Raw genomic sequence first — 20239 nt, 5'->3', positions numbered from 1 at the left:
GAGTACAAAATTTCATCAATTAATGTTGATCATAAATACCGTAAAACATTGACTACTTGAAATATTTTGATTCTGACCACAAAAATAAAAGATTTGTTACCAAATTTTCATTGTTGTCTTGAACTTGTGTTGAATGATCAGTTAACTGTTTTTGTCTGAATTTAAAATGGAAAATCATCTCGTTTTATATCGACCGATCAATGGGAGTAAACACAGACTGTGGAACAATTTTGATCCAGTTTGTTGTTATATCAGAGCTAAGAGAGCGAAATTATATTAAATTACAATTCCAGTTCAAGATTCAATTTTTTTTATTTTATTCTATGAAAGCAGTTTCTGCGTTTTAAATGTTCTCATGTTAATGGGCTAGTTTCAAGATTTGCTCGAACCCCTTTGATTATTCACCTTATACTTTATTCGGTTAAATCCTTTTTGTTAAATGTTTGGCACTTTAAATGTTATCTTGATTAGAATGAGCATTCAGCCATTATGAATAAGGTTGAACAACAGTTTTTTATTAAATAGTCGATTCAACAAATACAAATTAAAATGAAACATTAAACCTGAACCAGAAAAATTCAAGATTCTAACCATTTCTAAGCAATCAATTGATTCCTATTAGGAGCTTAATAATGGATCCGTTAGTAACTTTTATTAGCATCGTAAAATTGAGTGCTAAAAGCTGTTTGTATGATTAAGACACACTCAATGCACACATTAATATTTGCATGTTTATCGATTGGCAAACAAGTTAAAAGTATTGATACATTGATGCAAATCACTAATTAGTTAATTTGGTCACTAATTGATACTCTCTTTCATGTGTTCATATGTGAACAAGGTGATTGTAGTTAGACATTCGTACAGAAAAAAAAAAGATTAATGGTACGTTAATGATCGTTGATTATATGGGTTCTAGCTTTGATTGTTCAATATTTAGGTTCTTAAAGTGCAAGATTTTATTGATCAATTGTATAAAATTTTTCATTAAACTATTTAACAAGTTCGTTATTAATACTTTACATTGGCAAGCTTCATTTGTCTCATTTCATATGCAAATGTCTGATGATAAACGAAAGATAAAGTAACATTTCTTGATTTGTTCAACCTCTATTCTCTTTAATACAATATAAGCTCGAAAAAATTGTACCATATCGGGTACCTTGTGAGTATAACTGAAATCAATCCTTTCGATATAGTCTGATCTGATCACTACACTAAATTGATTTTCAACATTGAAAGTTGCAAATGAACAAAAGAAGCTTAAGCTTATTTGTTTTTTACCGTTATTAATTATTCGTGTTTTGCTGGTCTAAACTGTATTTCAATTTCAGTCTATTAAGCTGAAAATGTAACTCAAATTATGAATCACGTTAATTGATTTTAACATGTCATTCAAACAAATTTGATTTTTTTCGCGACATTGTTGGCCCTTTGGATAATACTTTTACTTGGTTTCTGGGTAAGTAGAAAAATATCACCAAAAAATATATGTAAAAAACTTTGACTGTTGTGGTTTGAAATATGATGAGAGGATGAAACTTTTCATTGGAAACGAAGCTTTGACTTGGCGAGATCGGCTTCAATTTTAGGGACCAACGAAAGAGCTGAGCACATAACTAGTGGAACTCCAGCACCAGGTTGAGTTGAAGCACCAACAAAGTAAACATTTGAAAACTCTGAACACCTTTGTTGAGGTCGAAAGTAAAGTAAATTGGTTAAACTGTGAGAGATCCCTAAAATGGTTCCTCCCCAACAATTGAATTTGTTTTGCCACGAATCTGGTGTTTCTGGTTGTATGTCTGTAACAATCTTGCTGGCGAAATCCTTTATTCCCAATTTATGTTCCAATTTTGCAATTACCTTTTTCTTCACTTTTTCAACCTTTTTCTCGAAACCGCCTCGTAAACCGGCCATTTCTCCGATGGGAACAATAACGGTCAGTGCGTCCTTACCATCAGGAGCCAAATCTGGATCCATGCGATTGGCAATGTGAATGAAAATTGATGGATCATCAGGAATTGTCTTCTTGTCGTGAATATCTTCAAACAGTTTTCTGTAGTCGGAAGGTATAAATATATTGTGACTTTTGAGTCCCTTAATTCTGGAATCCATTCCCCAGAAAAAAGTAATCGTTGATGGAACATGGTCTTTTTTGGTCAATTCAACTGCATATTTAGTTGGCGGTAGAAGAGCATTATAAGTGTAAGTTAAATCAGCATTGGAAACAACAATATCACATGAGACAATAGTGCCATCGTCCAGTTTAACACCAGTTGCTTTATTACTTCTGTCTATTAAAATCTTGTCAACTCCTTTATTTTTTTGTATCTTCACTCCATTCTTAATGGCAATCGCTTCCAAAGCATCAACGATGCTCACCATTCCTTTTTGAGGATATTTAAGGCCTGACGCTATTTCATAAGCAACCAAAATACTGAATAGAGATGAACCAGTGTATGGTGATATTCTGGGTCAGAGAAAATTCAACAAAAGATTAAGAAAAGATCAAAAGACTGTTACAATTAATGTTAATGTTGAAAAATGATTCTTACCCAAAATAAAGAGATTGCAAGGTTAGAGCTTGGCAGACTAAGTCGTTTTTAAAATACCGGTTAACACTGCTATGCATTGAATACATGAGTGCTGTCCATAAGATCTTGATATTAGTGATTAGATTCGCAATGCAGAACCAAAGCATTTGCCAAATAGTATCATAAGTTCGATAGAAAACATTTTCGGTAACAAATTTCTCGATGCATTTACATTCATTGCAAAAATTATCCAACTTTTCTCTGGCATTACCACATGGTTCGATCCTCTCAATTTCTTGAGCTAAACGTGTCCTGTCGTTTGAGTATTCAAATTTATCATTCTCGAAAAAGACTTGATGATGATCTTCATGTTCAATCAACTTAACATGGTCATCCATAGATTCACCAAGCTCTCTAAAGGTTCTCTTGTAAATGTCGTCAAACAAATACAAAATAGCTCCTTGTTCAAAGGCATATCCATCTTGATGAACTCGCGAACATCGACCTCCACAGTCAGAGTTTTTCTCGTAAATGGTAACATCGAAATCCTTTTGAGCCAGTTTAGCACCCAATGTCAGTCCACCAACTCCACCACCAATGATTGTTACCTTCTTAGAGCCACCGAGTCTTCTAGACTTAATATTCATGGCTTATAGCTGTCAACGAGTTAAAGTTATATCAATTAATTATGCAACACATTTGCATTCATTGATACTTACCACGAAATTTGATGTCATCTATTTACAGATTTGTCCTTAACTTGTGTTGAACGATCGGACAATTGGTTTCGTCTGAATTTAATATGGTTAATCATTTCGTTTTATATGGTCTGATCAATGGGAGTTAACATAGACTAGTTGGACAATTTTGGACAATCCGGTTTGTTGCTATATGGGAACTGGGAGAGTGAATGAATAAATTATAATTGAAGTTCAAGATTTAATTTTTTATTTCCATTTAATGAGTTTATTAATAAAATCATCATCGTTCTGATGGTTGTCTAGTTTAACTATCAACCCTGAGCTCATTGCTTGATTCCGTTTAATTATCCATTTTTTCATCAAAATCATTCTCGTCTAGCAATGTTACTTTTATCATGATTGACAAGACCATTCATCCGTTATGAATATACCCAAGTTATTAGTTATTAAATGATCGAGTGAACAAATGCAGAATGAAATTAATCGTGATACATAAACTAGCAATTCAAGAAATCACAAGGTTTAATAGTTTTTAAGTCATCAACTGATTCTCGTAAGCAGTTTAAAAGTGCATTGGAAGTTTTATTAAGATCGTAAAGTTTGATTGCTTCGTCGTTGTTTGAATATTATTTTATTGTAATACAGTCAATTCATATTGTAAGTGTTCAAGACTTAAGATGGAAACTATCGTCAAAATAAAAAAGACGGAAAATCCTTAGCTTGGAACATTGAAAGATCGAGATGAGTAAACCTTTTTTTAAAAGTAATACATTCAAAAGTTGATCAAAGTTTAGTATTATTCAATTTCGTTGATTCTTCACAGACAATTCTTCATTCTTCCAAGTCGAGTTGTTCAAGAATCAATATTTCTTTCTCGATTCTATCTCAATGAGATGTTACTTGACTATTCACATCTTATTATGAATGGTTACAAGAAACTCGAAGGCATTACTTATTACTTATTGTTAATATTTATGTTGAAAAGTTTATATTAATATCAAGCCTTTATTAGGTTTGTTACTAAAAAGACACAACCAACACAATTGTCACATTTATGCACTTTGCACAAAGGCTGAAAGACAAATGGAGAAAAACGGGTAAAAATTAGTTTCTTTCGAATTTGGACTCATGTTGGTTGGTAGGGACATGAAAATGGATCCATCTGTGCGATTTAAAAGTTTCACTGATCAATATTTTTCGAGAAAATCGAGTTTAAAGTTGAAACTTCGATTGCTTTTTGTTCAGCGATGGAAGTAGATTTTTTCGTGGTATTCATTCCACTGATGTAACTTTTGATGAACGACCAGAAAATGTATTCATTTTGAGAAATAGAACTTTTCTTTTTCTGTAAAACAGATTAGTTCGATTTTTAGTTAAACTGGCCGCATTCTATGACCGTAAGAGTTAACGAGCTTAAACTTATTATTTCGGCATGAAAATTGTCTGTTAACATCATGAATTGAATAATTCTATCAATTCATCAACAGTTCTCTTGATTTTGGCCATTGGCCTTAAAACTTTGAGCCTCGATATTTCGAGAGTGGCATCTCTTACATTTATCATTCTTTCACAAAACATTAGATTTCATCATGGACTATAACATTATCAGACTGAACACCGAATAAAATCTGAGCTAATCCATTCAATAATGAAGGTTTTTCTAATGTATAAGTTTTAGGTTTAGCTTTATAAACCGAGTCTCAAGTATGACAACATAAATATTAAAATGCTATAACTTTTACTGTAGAATCTTGAATGGTTTAATATTTCAGCATATTATAGACCATAATGCAATCTAATGTTTGACCAACAATAACGATTGTAGAAGATACCGATCCCGACATACTGACGCTCAAAGTTTTTAGGTTAATGGCCAAAATTAGACGAACGATAGATGAATTGTAAAAATTATTTAATCCATAATGTGTACAAACAATTTTTATCGACGCATAATAGGTTTCAGCTCATTAACTCTCACGGTAACAGAATGCAGTCGGTTTAACTAAAAATCGAACTTGATCTGTTTTACAGAAACAGAAAATGTTATTTCTCAAAATAAGACCATTTTCTGGTTGGTTATCAAAAGATACATGATTGCAATGAGCTTTCAAGAATATATCTGGTTCCATAGCTGAATAAAAGGCAATCGAAGTTTAAACTTTGCCCTCGATTCCCTTAAAAATGGTTCATCGGATCAATTATTCAATAGCACCAATGGATTTAGTTTTTATGTCCTTACAAACGCACCAAGTCTCAACTCACAACTCAAATGTTTGAGCCTTTGGCATCAATCTTTGCATTTGATTTGTAAGTTAAACCAGAAAATTAGTTTATTTACCAAGAAATGGGTTGAGATGAGTTTGTTATGTTAAATAAGTTGTTGCTCGCATATTTACAACCCAAAAATCATGACCCAAATGCGCTAATGGAAAGTTATTAAATTGAATTGAGTTAGTAATTAGTTAAGAATTAAATTGGTGAAAGAATGGTGATTGTGGATGATGCCATTCTCGAAATATCGAGGCAGAAAGTTTTAAGTCCAATGTCCAAAATCAAGAGAACTATTGAAAAATTGAAAGAAGTATTCAATCTATGATTTGAAGCAACAATTTTTATCGACGAATATCAAGTTTAAGCTCTTTAACATAGACGGTCACAGAAAGCGGTCGGTTTAACTGAAAATCGAACTTATCTGCTTTACAGAAAACATAAAATTTTATTTCCAAAAATAAGTAGCTTTTCTGGTTGGTCATCAAAAGTTAAATCAGTGAAATTAGTTTCATTGAAAAATCTGCTTCCGTAATTGTACAATAAGCTTTCGAATTTTTAACTTCGAATCCGATTTACTTCGTAACTGTCGATCAGAGAAATCTTTAAATCGCACAAATTGACTCAGTTTTTATGCCTTCATAAACTAACAGAATCTAAATTTGAAAGAAATTAATTTTTACCCGTTTTTGTCCATTTGGTTTTAGGTATTTGTGTAAATTTTGCATGAATGTGACAATTTTGTTGTCTTTTAGTAACAACCCTAATAACTCATTTGTTTTTTGATGGTTTACCAAACTATCAGTATTAATTATTTGTGTTTTGTTGAGGCTTTTTTGATTGTTAAGATTTTAATAGAAAGAAATATGCTGCAAATTTAAATGCTAACTAATGTTTATTAAAAGCGTTAATATCAATTTGACTACAATTTTTGTTTGCAGATTGTCTTGTCGTTTCATGGAATCATAGGTTTCATTTATCATGCTACAAATATGTCATTTACATCATGTTTGATGCTCGTGATGTTGTGAGCTTTGCAGACAAATTACATGAGCGAAATAAATGTTGAGAAATGAGTCTTCAAATCCGTTTGTTGTACTGGTTATTGGGTTAAAGTCAAGATGCTATCGTCAATACTATTCCTGAGTAAGTAAAAAATGGCACCAAAAAATAGGCATAAAAACGTTTGGGCTGGAAAACAGTAATATGATGAGGAGATGATGAGTTGTCTTGTGGTTTCATTGGCAGTCGATGGCAGGAGTCTTTTGAGCGGAATGGTCTGCTACAATTTTAGGGACCAACGAAAGAGCTGAGCACATAACTAGTGGGACTCCAGCACCAGGTTGAGTTGAAGCACCAACAAAGTAAAGATTGTCAAATTCTGCACACTTTTGATTAGGTCTGAAGCATGCTAAATTTTGTAGACAATGAGAAATTCCTAAAATGCTTCCTCCCCAACTATTGTATTTATCTTGCCACGTATCTGGTGTTTCTGTTTTAATGTTTGTAACAATCTTACTGGCGAAATCCTTTATTCCCAATTTATCTTCCAGTTTTTTAATTACTTTTTTCTTAACCATTTCAACCTTATCATCGAAACCACCTTGTACACCGGCCATTTCTCCGATGGGAACAATAACGGTCAGTGCGTCCATATCCTTAGGACGACCCATACAATCCTTAGGACCCATACCTGGATCCATGCGATTGGCAATGTGAATGAAAAATGATGGATCATCAGGAATTGTCTTCTTGTCGTGAATATCCTCAAACAGCTTTTTATAATCGGAAGGTATGAATATATTGTGACTTTTGAGTCCTTCAATTTTGGAATCCATTCCCCAGAAAAAGGTAATTGTTGATGGAACATGGTCTTTCTTGCTCAATTCAACTGCATATTTAGTTGGTGGCAGAAGTTTATTATAAGTATAAGTTAAATCAGCGTTGGAAATAACAATATCAGATAAGACAATGGTTTTATCGGCCAGTTTAACACCAATTGCTCTAGCACTTCTGTTGATTAAAATCTTGCGAACACTTTGGTTTTTTATTATTTTCACTCCATTTTCTTCGGCAATATTTTCCAAAGCAGTCACAATGCTCGCCATTCCCATTTCAGGATATCTAAGGCCTGACGCTATTTCATAAGCAACCAAAATGCTGAATAAAGATGAACCAGTATATGGTGATATTCTGTATCAGAGAAAATCAATAAAAGTTCAAGAAAAGATCAAAAGACCGTTACAATAGATGTTATTTATACGGGGTGTTAGAAAATTAACTAGACCTGTTTGAATGATAATAACTTCGAAATTGCTGGGCCATTTTTTTTATTTTTGGTATCATTAGAAAGCTGAAAGTCTAACTTAAAAAATTCGGTTCATTTCAAAAAGGAAAATTCTAAGCCGAACTACCAATCCCAGACGATGCAAAAAAATTGGGAAAATTTTAGGTGAAATTTGAAGAAATTTTGGTTAATTTTATTATGGGGTATTATGTTATTAATATTAATAATGTTGAAAATGATTCTTACCCAAAGTAAAGAGATTGAAAGGTCAGAGCTTGGCAGACTTTGTCAGTTTTAAAGTATTTGTTGACACTATTGTGCATTGTATAACTCCTGGCTGCCCATAAAATCTTCAAATTAGTCATCAAACCAGTCCACACATTAGGAATGAAATCATTGAAGAGATTAGCGTAAAAGTTAGTGAATAATGCAGGGTAGATACCGTTGAAGAAATTCATAATCCAGAACCAAAGCATTTGCCAAACATTATCATAAGTTTGATAGAAAATGTTTTCGGTAACAAACTTTTCGATGGCTTTACTTTCAGCGCAAAAATTTTGCAGTTTTTCCTTAGCATCACCGCACGGCTCGATCAGTTCAATTTCTCGAGCTAAACATTCTATGTCTTTTGAGTAATTAAATTTCCCGTCTTCGAAAAAGACTTGATGATGATCTTTATTGTCAATAAACTTAACACGCTTTTCCAGATCCTCGCCAAGCTCTTTAAAGTTTCTCTTGTAAATATCGTCAAACAAATACAAGATAGCTCCTTGTTCAAAGGTAAATGCATCTTTGTAAATTCGCGAACATCGACCTCCGCAGTAATTGTTTTTTTCGTAAACGGTGACATCGAAATCATTTTGAGCCAGTTTAGTAGCGGCTGTCAGTCCACCAACTCCACCGCCGATGATTATTACCTTCTTCTTAGTCATGATCAATAGCTGTCTACGAATGTAAAGATATAATTAAAGGTGTTTATATTTGAAATGATCGGTACTTACCTCGGAATTTATCAATGACCACAAAATTTGTCACCAAATTTGTCAGATTTGTCTTGGACTTGTGTTGAACAATCAGACAATAACTTTCGTCTGAATTTAAAATGGCCAATCATTTCTCTTTATATGGACTAATCAATGGGAGTTAACACAGATTAGTTGGACAATTTTGGATAATCCGGTTTTTATTTATATTCAATGCAAACATCTTCAACGTTCTGACCGTTCTCATGTTAATGTTTAACTATCAACTCTAATCTCGAGTTGCTTTCATTGCTTCACTCCGTTTAATTAACCATCATTTTTTCATCAAAATCATTCTCGTTATGCTCGTTTAGCAATATAACGTTTATCATGATTGACATGAGCACTCATCCGTTATCAATATAACTGCGATATATTCAACAGTTTTTGGGTTATTAAATGGTCGAATGAACAGATGCAGATTGAAATTAAACTTGATACATAAAGAAATTCAATAAAATCACAAGCTTTAATCATTTTTAAGTAATCAACTGATTCTTTTGAGCAGTTTAACAAATTAGCTGGAAAGTTGCAAGAAATTAGTGCTTTGGAAATTTGATTAAGATCGTAAAATTTGATTGCTTGGTTGTTGTTTGAATACTATTTTATTGTAATACAGTTGATACAAATTGAAAAGATTCAAATCACAAAATAAAAAAATTGAAAAATCTTTAGCTTTTGCCAGATTGAATGATCGATATCGAGATCAAAAAAACCTTGCCTTAAAAATTAATTAAAAGGAGACCAAGTTCAGTAATATTTAATTTCGCAACTATCCACAGATTTTGAGTTGTTCAAGATTCCATTTTTCTTTCTATCGATTCTATTTCAATAAGAAGCTACCTGGCTATTTACACAATCTTAGTAAAAATGGCTAAGAGAAACTCGAAATCCTTGTTTCTTTTGTTGAATAGTTTAAATCCATTATTTTGCTAAGACCCATATTGGACAAATAGAGAGTTAAAACTAATTAAAACTTATATCAAATAAAAGCCAAGGAAATTCCCTTAAATTAAGTCTAATTTTGTGCAAATCTGTCTAGACGTTGAGCCACGTTGAAAGATTCAAAAATTTACTGTCAAACTTTACCAGTCATACCTTATTTAACATAACTAAAGCCTTTATTAGGTAAACCCAAAGGCCTTTGTGCGTTTTCCGTAATTTATTTCATTTAAATAATTATTCAATACAGTAAAATATATTCAGTTTCCATTTTCAGTATAAGTCTCAATACGAATGGCTAAGAGAAAACTCGAAGTCCGTTGTTTCTTTTGCTGATAAGTTCGCAAAACCTGTGAAAAATCTGCTTTTTCTAGATCGTCTTTTGGAATTGAGGATTTTAATTTTCTATGGTTGATTTGATCTTCTATGATCACTCTAATGTTTGATTGATGTTTAACCAATGGCTTTATATTTTAAATCTTTTTTCAAAAAAATCAAGGGATTTCTGTTTAACTGAAGTCAATCCTTTCGATTAAATCCTATCTGAATAACACAACACTAAATTGTCTTTCAACATTGCAAATGAACAAAAATAGCTCGAAGCTCATTTGTTTTCTATCGTTATTAATTAATGATGTTTTGCTGATCTAAACTGTATTTTAATTTCAGTCATTTTAAATGGAAAATGAAATGAAAATTCAAATGTAACTCAAATTATGACTCACGTAAATTGATTTGAACATTTGGTTCAGACAAATTGATTTCATATTTTTTCGCGATATTGTTGACCATTTGGATAATACTTTTACTTGGTTTCTATTTTGATTGTTAAAATTTTCATGAAAAGAAATTTGTTTTAAATTTAAACCTTGACTAGTATTTATTAAACGCGTTATTATTTAATTGACCACACTTTTAGTAGATTGTTTTGTGCTCGATTTCATCGAATCAGAGGTTTCATTTATCATGCTACAAATATGCAACATGACACTAACAATTTTGACGATAATTTGAGTAACGTGGCTGATGTTCATGATTAGTCATGATAAACACTCATTGGTAACATGATTAGTTTGATTTAGATGTTTTGATTATTTTGAATCCAAAGAAGTATTCACTTCATTTAAGGTTCTTTTTTCAATGAAGGATTGTTTTTAATCGAATCTTTCGAAGAGCGAAAGATTACTCCACTTATGTTTACTACCAGCTGTCTTGAAAGCAGAATCATATTTTCTTCTTCATATTAAATTTGGTTTTAAGAGCATGTTGGTGATGGATGATGATTATGAGCTTTTTTTTGTTTGCGTAAACCGTCTCCACCGAAAGCATATTTAGCTTGTTAGAAAGAGGTTCACATTTTTATTTGGTTTCAAGTGTGTTGTTGGTTGGTGCTGATAGATTCAAATAATTGCTCTAGTGAAGAAAAGAAGAAATAAAGAATTTTGACATTTTTATACTCTCATGGGGCATACAGATTCAATCAAAAGTTGGCAAAACCGGGAGGTGGTTGTTTCTGACGAATCACTGGCATGGTCCTAAACCCTTGGTGAGATCTAGCCATGGGATGTTGACAATTCTGTAGACCATTTGCGATTGAGAAAGGGTTTGCGTGGGTTGGGTGAATCTGATGTTGTGTTGGATGCTGGTGATGCTGAGAGTTTTGCTGGAACCAAGGCTATAATAGATAAGAGAAAAAAAGACATCAGTAAGCATAATAAAACAAATTTGAAAATATTGAAACAAAAAATTATGGTTAAAAGCTTTGTTTATCTTATTTTAGGATTGAACTATTCCATCTGTTAGTCTATTTTAGGAAAACACGAACATGGTTCATGTAAATAGAAAATTAAAATGAATATAAACTCGAAATGGGACAAAACCTGAATCAATAAAAGTAACAATAATTCTAAAAATATGAGATGAGATATAACGAATTTATATAGAGAGCTAACATTTTCACACTCAATGATTTAATGATAACTCACCGTTATTTGAGAAGGTACATGAACAAACGGAATTTGTTGTTGTTGTTGTTGTTGTTGCTGCTGCTGCTGCTGCTGTTGCTGGTGGTGGTGGTGATGATGTTGAGGTTGCGTCTGGGCGGGAGGCTTGAAGTAGTTAGAGGCTGACGCGGAGCTTCCTGCAAAAGTTATATTGACATTGGGGAGAAGAGCTTTCAAAGAGTTACGCCAAGAAATGTGTTCTTGTGTAAGCTGATCTTCTCTCATACTAGATCGAGATGCTAAAGAAGGAGCCGGAGGAACAGGATAATTGATAGACTGAGAAAAACCGGTGGACACTGGAATTGATTGACTCATCCCTAAACACGATACACTATCCTCATATGAATGATTTCTGATTAAGTCTTCTAATCCATTTGTGGATATAGTTATTGGGTCAAAGTCAAGGCCATCATCGTCAATACTAGTTCCTGGTGAATTTGGAGGCATCGATTCATCACCCGGTGATTTACAACGGTTTTCTTTTCCGGATCCTTCATCTTCCTCTTGTTCTTCTTCCTCTTGAGAGGAAATATGAGGATGAGGTAATGAAATGCCTGATGAACAGGTTGAAAAGCTGGTACTACTATCACTACTAATTCCGATTATTTCGTCGATTGAGTGAACATGGTTACCACAATCACCTCTGTTGATGTTAAAGTTTCCATTTTCACCTTCATTGGAACAATTTGATTCATAAGAACCGAGTTCGTCTCCGACATAATTACATAAATCATTAGATTCACCATCATAGTCAACTGTTCCTTGTTTGTTATGGTCCCGTGGTAATGCTGAATACCTTTGGTTATTACTATTCAGCGCACCATTCATATTGGCGTTTTTCCTACTTAAATATTGATTTATTAATTTCTTTTCATATTCCGTATGTTTCCCTTGTTGCATTTCTTCTTTTGTGAATGATGCCTCAGGGTCCGCCAATTCGTGTAGGTACATACCTAAAAAGATTTAAAACAAAACAGAAATGAATTATTAAAGAAAACCAGTCGAAAAAAAGAATAAAAAAAGTTGAATTATCTTACATTCAGGTAATTTGGGACACTGCATGTTCTTTAACCAATGAGTACAATATTTTGTCGTTCCTAAGCTCGCCCGTAAGGTTAAATTAGCACCTTTCTTAGAGCCTTTAACATCTTTCAAACCGTTAATTATAATTTGATTATTTCCATTGCATTGGTTACTCTGATTTAATGTCTGAATAGCTTTGATAGCATCCTCAGGCCTTGAATAGGTAACGTAAACAGAATTAACCAAACTGTTACCATTGCTACCAATAACTAATTTATGAATCTTTCCAAACTTGCTGAATTCCCTCCTATTTAATTAAGAAAAGGAAAGAGTTAAATAATATTAGATATTTCACCATTAATACAATAGAGTGAAAGAATTGAAGGTTAGGTCACAGATATCACCATGCTCAAGAATACAGCAGAAAAGGAAGTCAAATTGAATCAATAGCAATATCATTTTAAGCAAAATAAACAAAAAATAAATCTTAGTGATTAAACAGATTGATTTTGTTGCGAGCTATCTGCAGCTTTTTTCATAGAGACGATGTTAGAGATTTCTATGACAGTTTCTGGTTGAATATACTATCGATGAAGCTTGAAAGCTGAAGTATAGATGTCAACATTTTCTCCTGATCTTATTTCAATATAAGTTTCACTAAACATAATATATCCAAAGCTTTTTAAGCTTGAAGACGAGAGACATGAGATATATGTGACGAAATATATTAATGGGAATTCTGGAATACCTCAAATCGTCTTGAGATAATCTTGATGGTATACCAATAACGAAGACTAAATTCTTTTGCACGACCCGTAAACCAGCCAAATTTTTTTCTTCCTTCTTTACCACATTCACCGTTTTCTTGGTATCTGGTTGTTGGTTCAGTTTTTGTTTATTTGCTTGTTTCTTTTTCTTTTTCTTGTTCTTCACCAATTCTGACATAGCTTCAATTGTTAAATTAGAATTAAATCCAACTGGTGACTCCGGATATTCTTGTCTACAGGCTGGACACAGTCCCCTGCCACTCTTTCCAGTTTCAATGTTATCCTCTTCATTGGCTAAACGATGCCAACAAAATCTACAGATTTGATAGCCACATGGGCAAGGAAAAAAGTCAATATCATCGGCCTCAATCGGTTCCAAACACAAAGGACACTAAGTGAAGAAAAGATAAAAGGGAAATGAATGTTAAAATAAAAATCAGAGAAATTTATCCCATTGTTTACACTTTTCTGTTGGACAAAAAATATCTCACCTGTAAATCATCCATTTATAATTGTTGATATATTAATTAGAAATAAGGATCAAATAATTGTTGAATTGGGGAACAAAACACGACTCAAATATTTCACTTGGTGTACAGTCAAATGGTTGCTGTATTGTATGTTTTTGTTGTGTTGGTTTTTTAGTGAAAAAGCCTTGGTGTGATTACAGATCCAATTGAGAAGAAAAGCAATGATTTATAAACAAAAAACAAGCTTGATATCTTATTACTTATATCTTTATACTATTGTCTTAAATGTTAATTGTAGTATAAATGTATCTAATTATAATTAATTTTAAAGAATAGAAGATTAAATTTAATAATAATAATAATGAAAAATCAAAACACAAAAACCTGAAAGCTTGGAATTAGACAGCAGTTTCGACAGAGAACAAGAGAGTCATATGTAGTCAAAAGAGAGAAAGACTGAGTGAGTCAGTAGACAGTGAAGATAGACACATGAAGAGAAGACAAATTAGGAAGAAAAAGGAGAACAGTTTATTCAATTTTTCAATTTGTTGCAAGAATTGAATCAAGAATGCAAGAAAAATGTGAATTTCTTCAACAATTAAACGATTTCAATTCTATTGCATCAGATATTCACAAAACCATACTTTTTAACACAAGATAGATATTGTAACTAAATGAGCAATTCAATTTTTTAGCTTTTGAGTCTTTGTTTTATATTATGCCTGACATCATCAGCCTATCAATAATTTTATCAACAATAGATTAATTAACAATTTTGATTAGATTTAAATTGTCCTTATCATACTTAAATATTTCAGCTTAACCTGATATCTTTTACGTAATAAAACCAATGATCAACGTTTGTTATTGACTTTCAGTTTTTTTTGGTCATCAAGTCTCCTGTTTATCAGTTAAATCCTTGAAATTAATTTTCAACTGAACCGTAAGCTCAAGCTTAAATCCATTTCAAACAAATAAATTCCAATAATTGAAACGTGTTTGGCTTAATATAGCAATGATGGTTAATTTAACATTTGCGTATTATTTATCAATATTCAGTGAATATTATTCACACTATTTTAGTCAAATTAGCTGAGAAGCTATTTTCACTATAATTCGTATAAATAGCCTTGATGAACATTTAGCTTCATGGTTTAATTAAAAATTCAAGAAATGAATTGATTTTTATGATGCTATTTGAATGATGAAATTTACTCAAGTCACTCTAATCTTATAAACAATCAATAACATATATGGAGCAACAATCTAGTTTGATAACTTCCATTTTTGTATGGTTTTCGTTACCTTCGATGTGATTTTGATTTTAAAATTCAAGTTCAAATGACGATTTCCTTCCTAATTTTTAATTCTCAATGCAAAAATTTATTAAGATTTGATCATGGTTTGAAAAATTTGAAACTTTTTTTGTTGAATATGAATATTCGTCGTTTATTTGAGATGAATGAATGATTGTGAATGACATGCAGTTCAACTACAAAGCTATGTTGACAGGTGATCGTCTTCGTCTGATTTTAAATCTAACTTATTGAGCTGGGTACAGATGAGATCGTTTTCAGTACTATAGCTTTCAACCTCCTGTGCGAGAGCAGTAGTGAGTGTACTGGTATCTAATTTATAATTTAATACTGTTCGCAATGCCATAGAGCGCAAAGTTCTGTTCGGATCAATAACGAATAGATCATTCATCTCCATTAAATGATGTGCTTCAGAGTCAGTGGCTTGGGGCAATGGGCAACTTCCTCCGAAAATGTAGATAAACGAGTTTACAGCAAGACAACAATGTCGACGTCGAGCACAAGGAGGATCCTGCCCGATAGTATTTACAGGGGCCCATGAATAGGTTTTAGGATCAAAGACATTAAAGTCGTTGTAATGTTCATCGGTAATATCATTGTAACCACCAAAGACCACCATTTTGTTGTCAATTACTACAGCTGAATGGCTCCTTCTGCCGACTGGCTTGTATCCTTCGATAACTGGTAGACACCAGCTCATCAACTGGAGGTCTAATTCCAATATCTTATTATCGTAATATGGGCCATTGTATGACCGTCCACCAAAAAGATAAATTTTATCATTTATAACCACAGAGGTTAAAAAATCTCTCCTGAGTATATCAGAAGTCAGCTGATATACAACTTGCCATGTACAAGTTTTTAACTCAAAACGGAAAACAGTATCAGAAAATTCTTGACTCTCTTCCTCAAACCCTCCGAAAATGTACATAAATCCTTCAAATATGCAAGCAGAATGACCATCACGAGCTCCTGATAAAGAAGAAGATTAATTAGAGTGATTAATAGATCATAAAGATTGGTTGAAAACAAAATGCATACCAGGAATCGGTCCTTTAACTTTCGGGGCTGACCACTTTCGCGTTTTTGTATCAAAAAGAAATAGTTTATTGCATGCAGCTTCCTCCCTTCGACCACCCCACAGATAAATAATGTTATCGCACGCTACTGCACTATGGCCATATCTTCTGAACGGAACATTAGCAGAGTTGCCTGAAACACGAACAAAAATAAAATAACAAGAAAGTCAATAAAATATCAAATACAATGAAATGAATGAAAAATTGTAATATTGTAATATTGCGATATAACAATAGATTCAGAATTAAAATTAAAAAACAAACCTGAATCAGAGTATGCGAGCTCTTTCCATCTTAAAGTGACCATATTAAGAATGTAAACATCAATGGGCCTCTCAACGTTGTATTTCTCGAGGCCAATATACCCACCGAAACTATAGATGAGTCCATTGACAACGACAGAAGCATGGTTGACACGCTTGAGCCCACCTTCTAGTCTAGATAAAATCAACATCACAATAATATATTTAAATCACAGAAAAATAAAACAATTAACGTGTGAACAGTCTTAAAATTAACAATGATTAATACAAAAATCTTGTTATACAATTTATACCAGAAACCAAAACAAAACAACAAAGATTTCTAACAAGTCAAGTAAGTAAGTCAAGGGGACGCCACAAGTAATGTTGAAAAATTTCAATCTGACATTGGCGAGAAAAGCTTTCAAAGAGTAACTCCAAGAAATGTGTTCTTGTTTTCTGTTCTCATACCAGATCAAGATGCTAAAGAAGGAGCCGGGAGACCATGATAATTCCAGGATAATTCCAGGATTATTGATAGGCTGAGAGAAACAGGTGGACTCTGGAATTGATTGACTCATCCCTAAACACGATACACTATCCTCATATGAATGATTTCTGATTAAGTCTTCTAATCAATTTGTGGATATAGTTATTGGGTCAAAGTCAAGGTACTTATTCCTGATGAATTTGGAGACATCGATTCATGACCCGGTGACTGCCTGATGAACAGGCTGAAAAGCTGGTACTACTATCACTACTAATTATTTCGTCGATTGAGTGAACATGGTTACCACAATCACCTCTGTTGATGTTAAAGTTTCCATTTTCACCTTCATTGGAAAAATTTGATTCATAAGAACCGAGTTCGTCTCCGACATAATTACATAAATCATCAGATTTACCATCATAGTCAACTGTTCCTTGTTTGTTATGATTATGGATAACTATTATTTTATTATTGTATTAGAGCTGTTTGTAGATTGAAGCTTGAGGCACTTCTCAATACAACAATTGTCTTCGATGCGAAAATTTTATTTGTTTTGAATAAATATTCGTCGTTTATTTATGATGAATTAATGATAGTGAATGACATGAAGTACAAAATTATACAGAGTTATTTTTACGGGGGTCTTTTTGCATGCATTGCTAAATCTAACACCTCGACCTGGGTACATGCGAGTCTGTTATCAGTACGATAGCATTCAACCTCTCGTCTTAGAGCAGGAGGAAGTCTTCTAGTGTCTAAATCATGATCTATTACAGCTTGTAATGACATAGAGCGCAAGCTTCTTTCCGTATCAATAACGTATAAATCATCGAGTTCCATTAAATAATGTTCTAGAGCACCTGCGGCTTCTGGCGCTGGGCAACTTCCTCCGAAAATATATAGATATGAATTGACGGCAACACAGCAATGTCTGCGCCGAGCAGTTGGCCTTGTATCCCCACTAACAGCCACTGGCTCCCATTGGCGTTTCTCAGGATCAAAAATATGAAAATCATTTAAATGTTCATTGACAACGTCATTGTAACCACCGAAGATCATCATTTTATTGTTAACCACTACAGCTGTATGACTCCTTCTACCACACGGTTTGTATCCTGAAACTTCTGTTTTAGTTAACCTCATCCTATCGGTATCTAGTTCCATGATTTCACTGTCATAAAACGGGCACGGATATGTGCGGCCACCAAAAAGGTAAATTATATCGTCAATTGCCACACATGACATGAAATCTTTCTTGAGTAAGTCAGAACTGAGAAGATATAAATGTTGCCATGTACGAGTTCTAAACTCAAAACGGTAAACAGTATCAGCAAATTCGCGTCTCTCTTCCTCAAACCCTCCGATAATGTACATAAATCCTCCAGATGTGCAAGCAGAATGGCCATCACGGGCCACTGATAAAGATAAATTGATTACGATAATTAATAAGATCATTAAGACTGCAGGAAACAAAATGCATACCAGGAATCTCTCCTTTAACTTCATTGGCTAACCAAGAGCGCGTGTTTGTATCAAACATGAACATTTTATTGCACAGGACTTTATTTTTTCCACCACCCCACAGATAAATAATGTCGTCTTGTGCAACTACAGTATGACCATATCTTATACACGGAACATTTGCAGGATTTCCTGTAAGAACAAAAAAAATAAATATTAATTTAATATTAAAGTTAATAAAATGATATGTAAAATAATTAAACAACTTACCTCCATCAGAGGGTCGAATCTCTTCCCATCTTAATGTGTTCATGTCTAGAGTGTAGACATCGATGGGTCGGTCAAAGGAATAGTCCTCGGTACCGGCGAATCCACCGAATGAATAAATGTGTTCATTCACAGCAACAGCAGCGTGATTGACTCGTTTGAGTCCACCTTCAATTCTGGTTAAAACTATCATGATGAATTTAACGAGAGATAGAGACAACTAAAGGAAACTGAAACCTAACTGTTTTTTGTTTTATTTATACAACGATTTCTGTGGCACGAGATGACATAAGCAATGGTGAAATGAGATCAATAAAATTTGGTAAAGTCAGGTTTAAAAACTCTTAAAAGTCTTTGAGCAATCAAACCAAAGAGTAGGATAACGTTACTTTATTCTTTGAATCAAACACTAGTTAAAAAAAGAGTTGGACACTATGGTTACAATTTTTTGCCAATTTACATCCCTTTTTAAAATTTCAAAAGCAACACAAAAAAGTCCGTTGAAAAGTAATCAGAGGGGAAAAAACTCATTTTTAGACTGTTAAGCAAGATTGAAAATGAAATTGTCTGCTCGACAAATAGTGAATAAAGTTACTAAAAGACACAAACTGGCAAAAATTGGTAAAATTCAATTTCTTTCAAATTTAGAGTCTGTCGATTTGTAGAGACATGGAAATGAATCCATCTAACTAAAGTTATCTACGGTATTAGATGACGTTCAGGAGGAGAAAGAGATGAATAAATGTCTTGCCCAAAATCAAGACTTATGGTCTCAAAAGTTGAAGCAAACTGAACAAGATTTAAAAACTGCTATTGAAAAGAAAGATACAGAAATCCAGGAACTGAAGGAACAAGTCAGAGATCTTATGTTCTTCTTTGAGGCGTCTAACAAATTGAAAGATGTCAAAGAAGCGACCCAAGAAGAAATCGAAGAAGGACAAATTGTTATGGGCTCATCATCCACGGCTTCAGCTTCTTCCTCCAAGCAAAAACATCGTTCTCGAAGACGGTAATTAGGAGTTTACATCATCATTTAAAATGAGGAAGCCAAGCAATTTACATATAAGGTATTCAAACCAAAGACGAATTTGATAAAAAAGCATTTTGCATTACAATCCAATCTCCGAATACTTATTCAAAATATAATTATGATTTAATGTTGTATTTACTAAAGTTCAATTTGATTATTGAAAAATATTTAAAGTACATTTGAAATACAGTGAGTGACAAAACTTGTAATGATTAACTTCACTACATTATATTACGATGAAATTATTGTTTCTCATCTAAACGAAAATTCGAGCTTGTTGCATTATTAAATCAATTTAATTTTTTTGTTACCATTGACTTCAAGCTCTCATCCGTAC

General features: G+C 33.0%; 5 protein-coding genes across 5 annotated transcripts; all 5 read right to left on the bottom strand.

Annotated features, from left to right (window-relative positions):
- Positions 1 to 494: 494 nt before the first annotated feature.
- On the bottom strand, positions 495 to 3318 carry LOC107364309 (uncharacterized). The gene is made up of 3 exons (XM_015931647.3): positions 3254 to 3318; positions 2556 to 3190; positions 495 to 2470 (listed from the first exon to the last, which is right to left on the bottom strand). The coding sequence occupies exons 2-3, from the start codon at positions 3179 to 3181 to the stop codon at positions 1546 to 1548; spliced, it is 1551 nt and encodes a 516-aa protein (XP_015787133.1). The 5' UTR covers positions 3182 to 3190; positions 3254 to 3318; the 3' UTR covers positions 495 to 1545.
- Positions 3319 to 6379: 3061 nt separating this feature from the next.
- On the bottom strand, positions 6380 to 8872 carry LOC107364307 (uncharacterized). Its single transcript, XM_015931645.2, has 3 exons — positions 8792 to 8872; positions 8037 to 8735; positions 6380 to 7696 (listed from the first exon to the last, which is right to left on the bottom strand). Exons 2-3 carry the CDS (start codon positions 8720 to 8722, stop codon positions 6742 to 6744), a joined length of 1641 nt encoding a protein of 546 aa, XP_015787131.1. The 5' UTR covers positions 8723 to 8735; positions 8792 to 8872; the 3' UTR covers positions 6380 to 6741.
- Positions 8873 to 11084: 2212 nt separating this feature from the next.
- Cnot4 (CCR4-NOT transcription complex subunit 4) lies at positions 11085 to 14407 on the bottom strand. The gene is made up of 5 exons (XM_015931598.3): positions 14039 to 14407; positions 13529 to 13938; positions 12795 to 13087; positions 11740 to 12710; positions 11085 to 11429 (listed from the first exon to the last, which is right to left on the bottom strand). Exons 1-5 carry the CDS (start codon positions 14051 to 14053, stop codon positions 11235 to 11237), a joined length of 1884 nt encoding a protein of 627 aa, XP_015787084.1. The 5' UTR covers positions 14054 to 14407; the 3' UTR covers positions 11085 to 11234.
- A 1030-nt stretch (positions 14408 to 15437) lies between these two features.
- On the bottom strand, positions 15438 to 16928 carry LOC107364252 (kelch domain-containing protein 3). The gene is made up of 3 exons (XM_015931585.2): positions 16677 to 16928; positions 16375 to 16545; positions 15438 to 16305 (listed from the first exon to the last, which is right to left on the bottom strand). Exons 1-3 carry the CDS (start codon positions 16864 to 16866, stop codon positions 15518 to 15520), a joined length of 1149 nt encoding a protein of 382 aa, XP_015787071.1. The 5' UTR covers positions 16867 to 16928; the 3' UTR covers positions 15438 to 15517.
- Positions 16929 to 17686: 758 nt separating this feature from the next.
- LOC107364253 (kelch domain-containing protein 3) lies at positions 17687 to 19262 on the bottom strand. The gene is made up of 3 exons (XM_015931586.3): positions 18876 to 19262; positions 18627 to 18797; positions 17687 to 18559 (listed from the first exon to the last, which is right to left on the bottom strand). Exons 1-3 carry the CDS (start codon positions 19063 to 19065, stop codon positions 17778 to 17780), a joined length of 1143 nt encoding a protein of 380 aa, XP_015787072.1. The 5' UTR covers positions 19066 to 19262; the 3' UTR covers positions 17687 to 17777.
- Between the last annotated feature and the right edge of the window lie 977 nt (positions 19263 to 20239).

The sequence above is a fragment of the Tetranychus urticae genome, chromosome 3 (assembly GCF_039701765.1).
Source record: "Tetranychus urticae isolate SD_2017Ah chromosome 3, NJAU_TeUrti_SD_1.0, whole genome shotgun sequence".
Classification (NCBI taxonomy): domain Eukaryota; kingdom Metazoa; phylum Arthropoda; class Arachnida; order Trombidiformes; family Tetranychidae; genus Tetranychus; species Tetranychus urticae.
This window is presented reverse-complemented; position numbering and strand designations above follow the sequence as displayed.

What these genes read in the sequence shown, in the direction of transcription:
- LOC107364253 (XM_015931586.3), bottom strand. Translation starts at nt 19,065, where the DNA reads ATGATAGTTTTAACCAGAATTGAAGGTGGACTCAAACGAGTCAATCAC. An exon ending in GATTCGACCCTCTGATGGAG is followed by an intron (nt 18,798 to 18,875) that starts GTAAGTTGTTTA and finishes TTGTTCTTACAG; the next exon opens with GAAATCCTGCAAATGTTCCG. An exon ending in AGTTAAAGGAGAGATTCCTG is followed by an intron (nt 18,560 to 18,626) that starts GTATGCATTTTG and finishes TATCTTTATCAG; the next exon opens with TGGCCCGTGATGGCCATTCT.
- Cnot4 (XM_015931598.3), bottom strand. An exon ending in GTGTCCCAAATTACCTGAAT is followed by an intron (nt 12,711 to 12,794) that starts GTAAGATAATTC and finishes AAATCTTTTTAG; the next exon opens with GTATGTACCTACACGAATTG. An exon ending in ATGTACCTTCTCAAATAACG is followed by an intron (nt 11,430 to 11,739) that starts GTGAGTTATCAT and finishes TATCTATTATAG; the next exon opens with CCTTGGTTCCAGCAAAACTC.
- LOC107364252 (XM_015931585.2), bottom strand. Translation starts at nt 16,866, where the DNA reads ATGTTGATTTTATCTAGACTAGAAGGTGGGCTCAAGCGTGTCAACCAT. An exon ending in GCTCGCATACTCTGATTCAG is followed by an intron (nt 16,546 to 16,676) that starts GTTTGTTTTTTA and finishes TTCGTGTTTCAG; the next exon opens with GCAACTCTGCTAATGTTCCG. An exon ending in AGTTAAAGGACCGATTCCTG is followed by an intron (nt 16,306 to 16,374) that starts GTATGCATTTTG and finishes CTTCTTTATCAG; the next exon opens with GAGCTCGTGATGGTCATTCT.
- LOC107364307 (XM_015931645.2), bottom strand. Translation starts at nt 8,722, where the DNA reads ATGACTAAGAAGAAGGTAATAATCATCGGCGGTGGAGTTGGTGGACTG. An exon ending in TTTCAATCTCTTTACTTTGG is followed by an intron (nt 7,697 to 8,036) that starts GTAAGAATCATT and finishes TCTCTGATACAG; the next exon opens with AATATCACCATATACTGGTT.
- LOC107364309 (XM_015931647.3), bottom strand. Translation starts at nt 3,181, where the DNA reads ATGAATATTAAGTCTAGAAGACTCGGTGGCTCTAAGAAGGTAACAATC. An exon ending in TTGCAATCTCTTTATTTTGG is followed by an intron (nt 2,471 to 2,555) that starts GTAAGAATCATT and finishes TCTCTGACCCAG; the next exon opens with AATATCACCATACACTGGTT.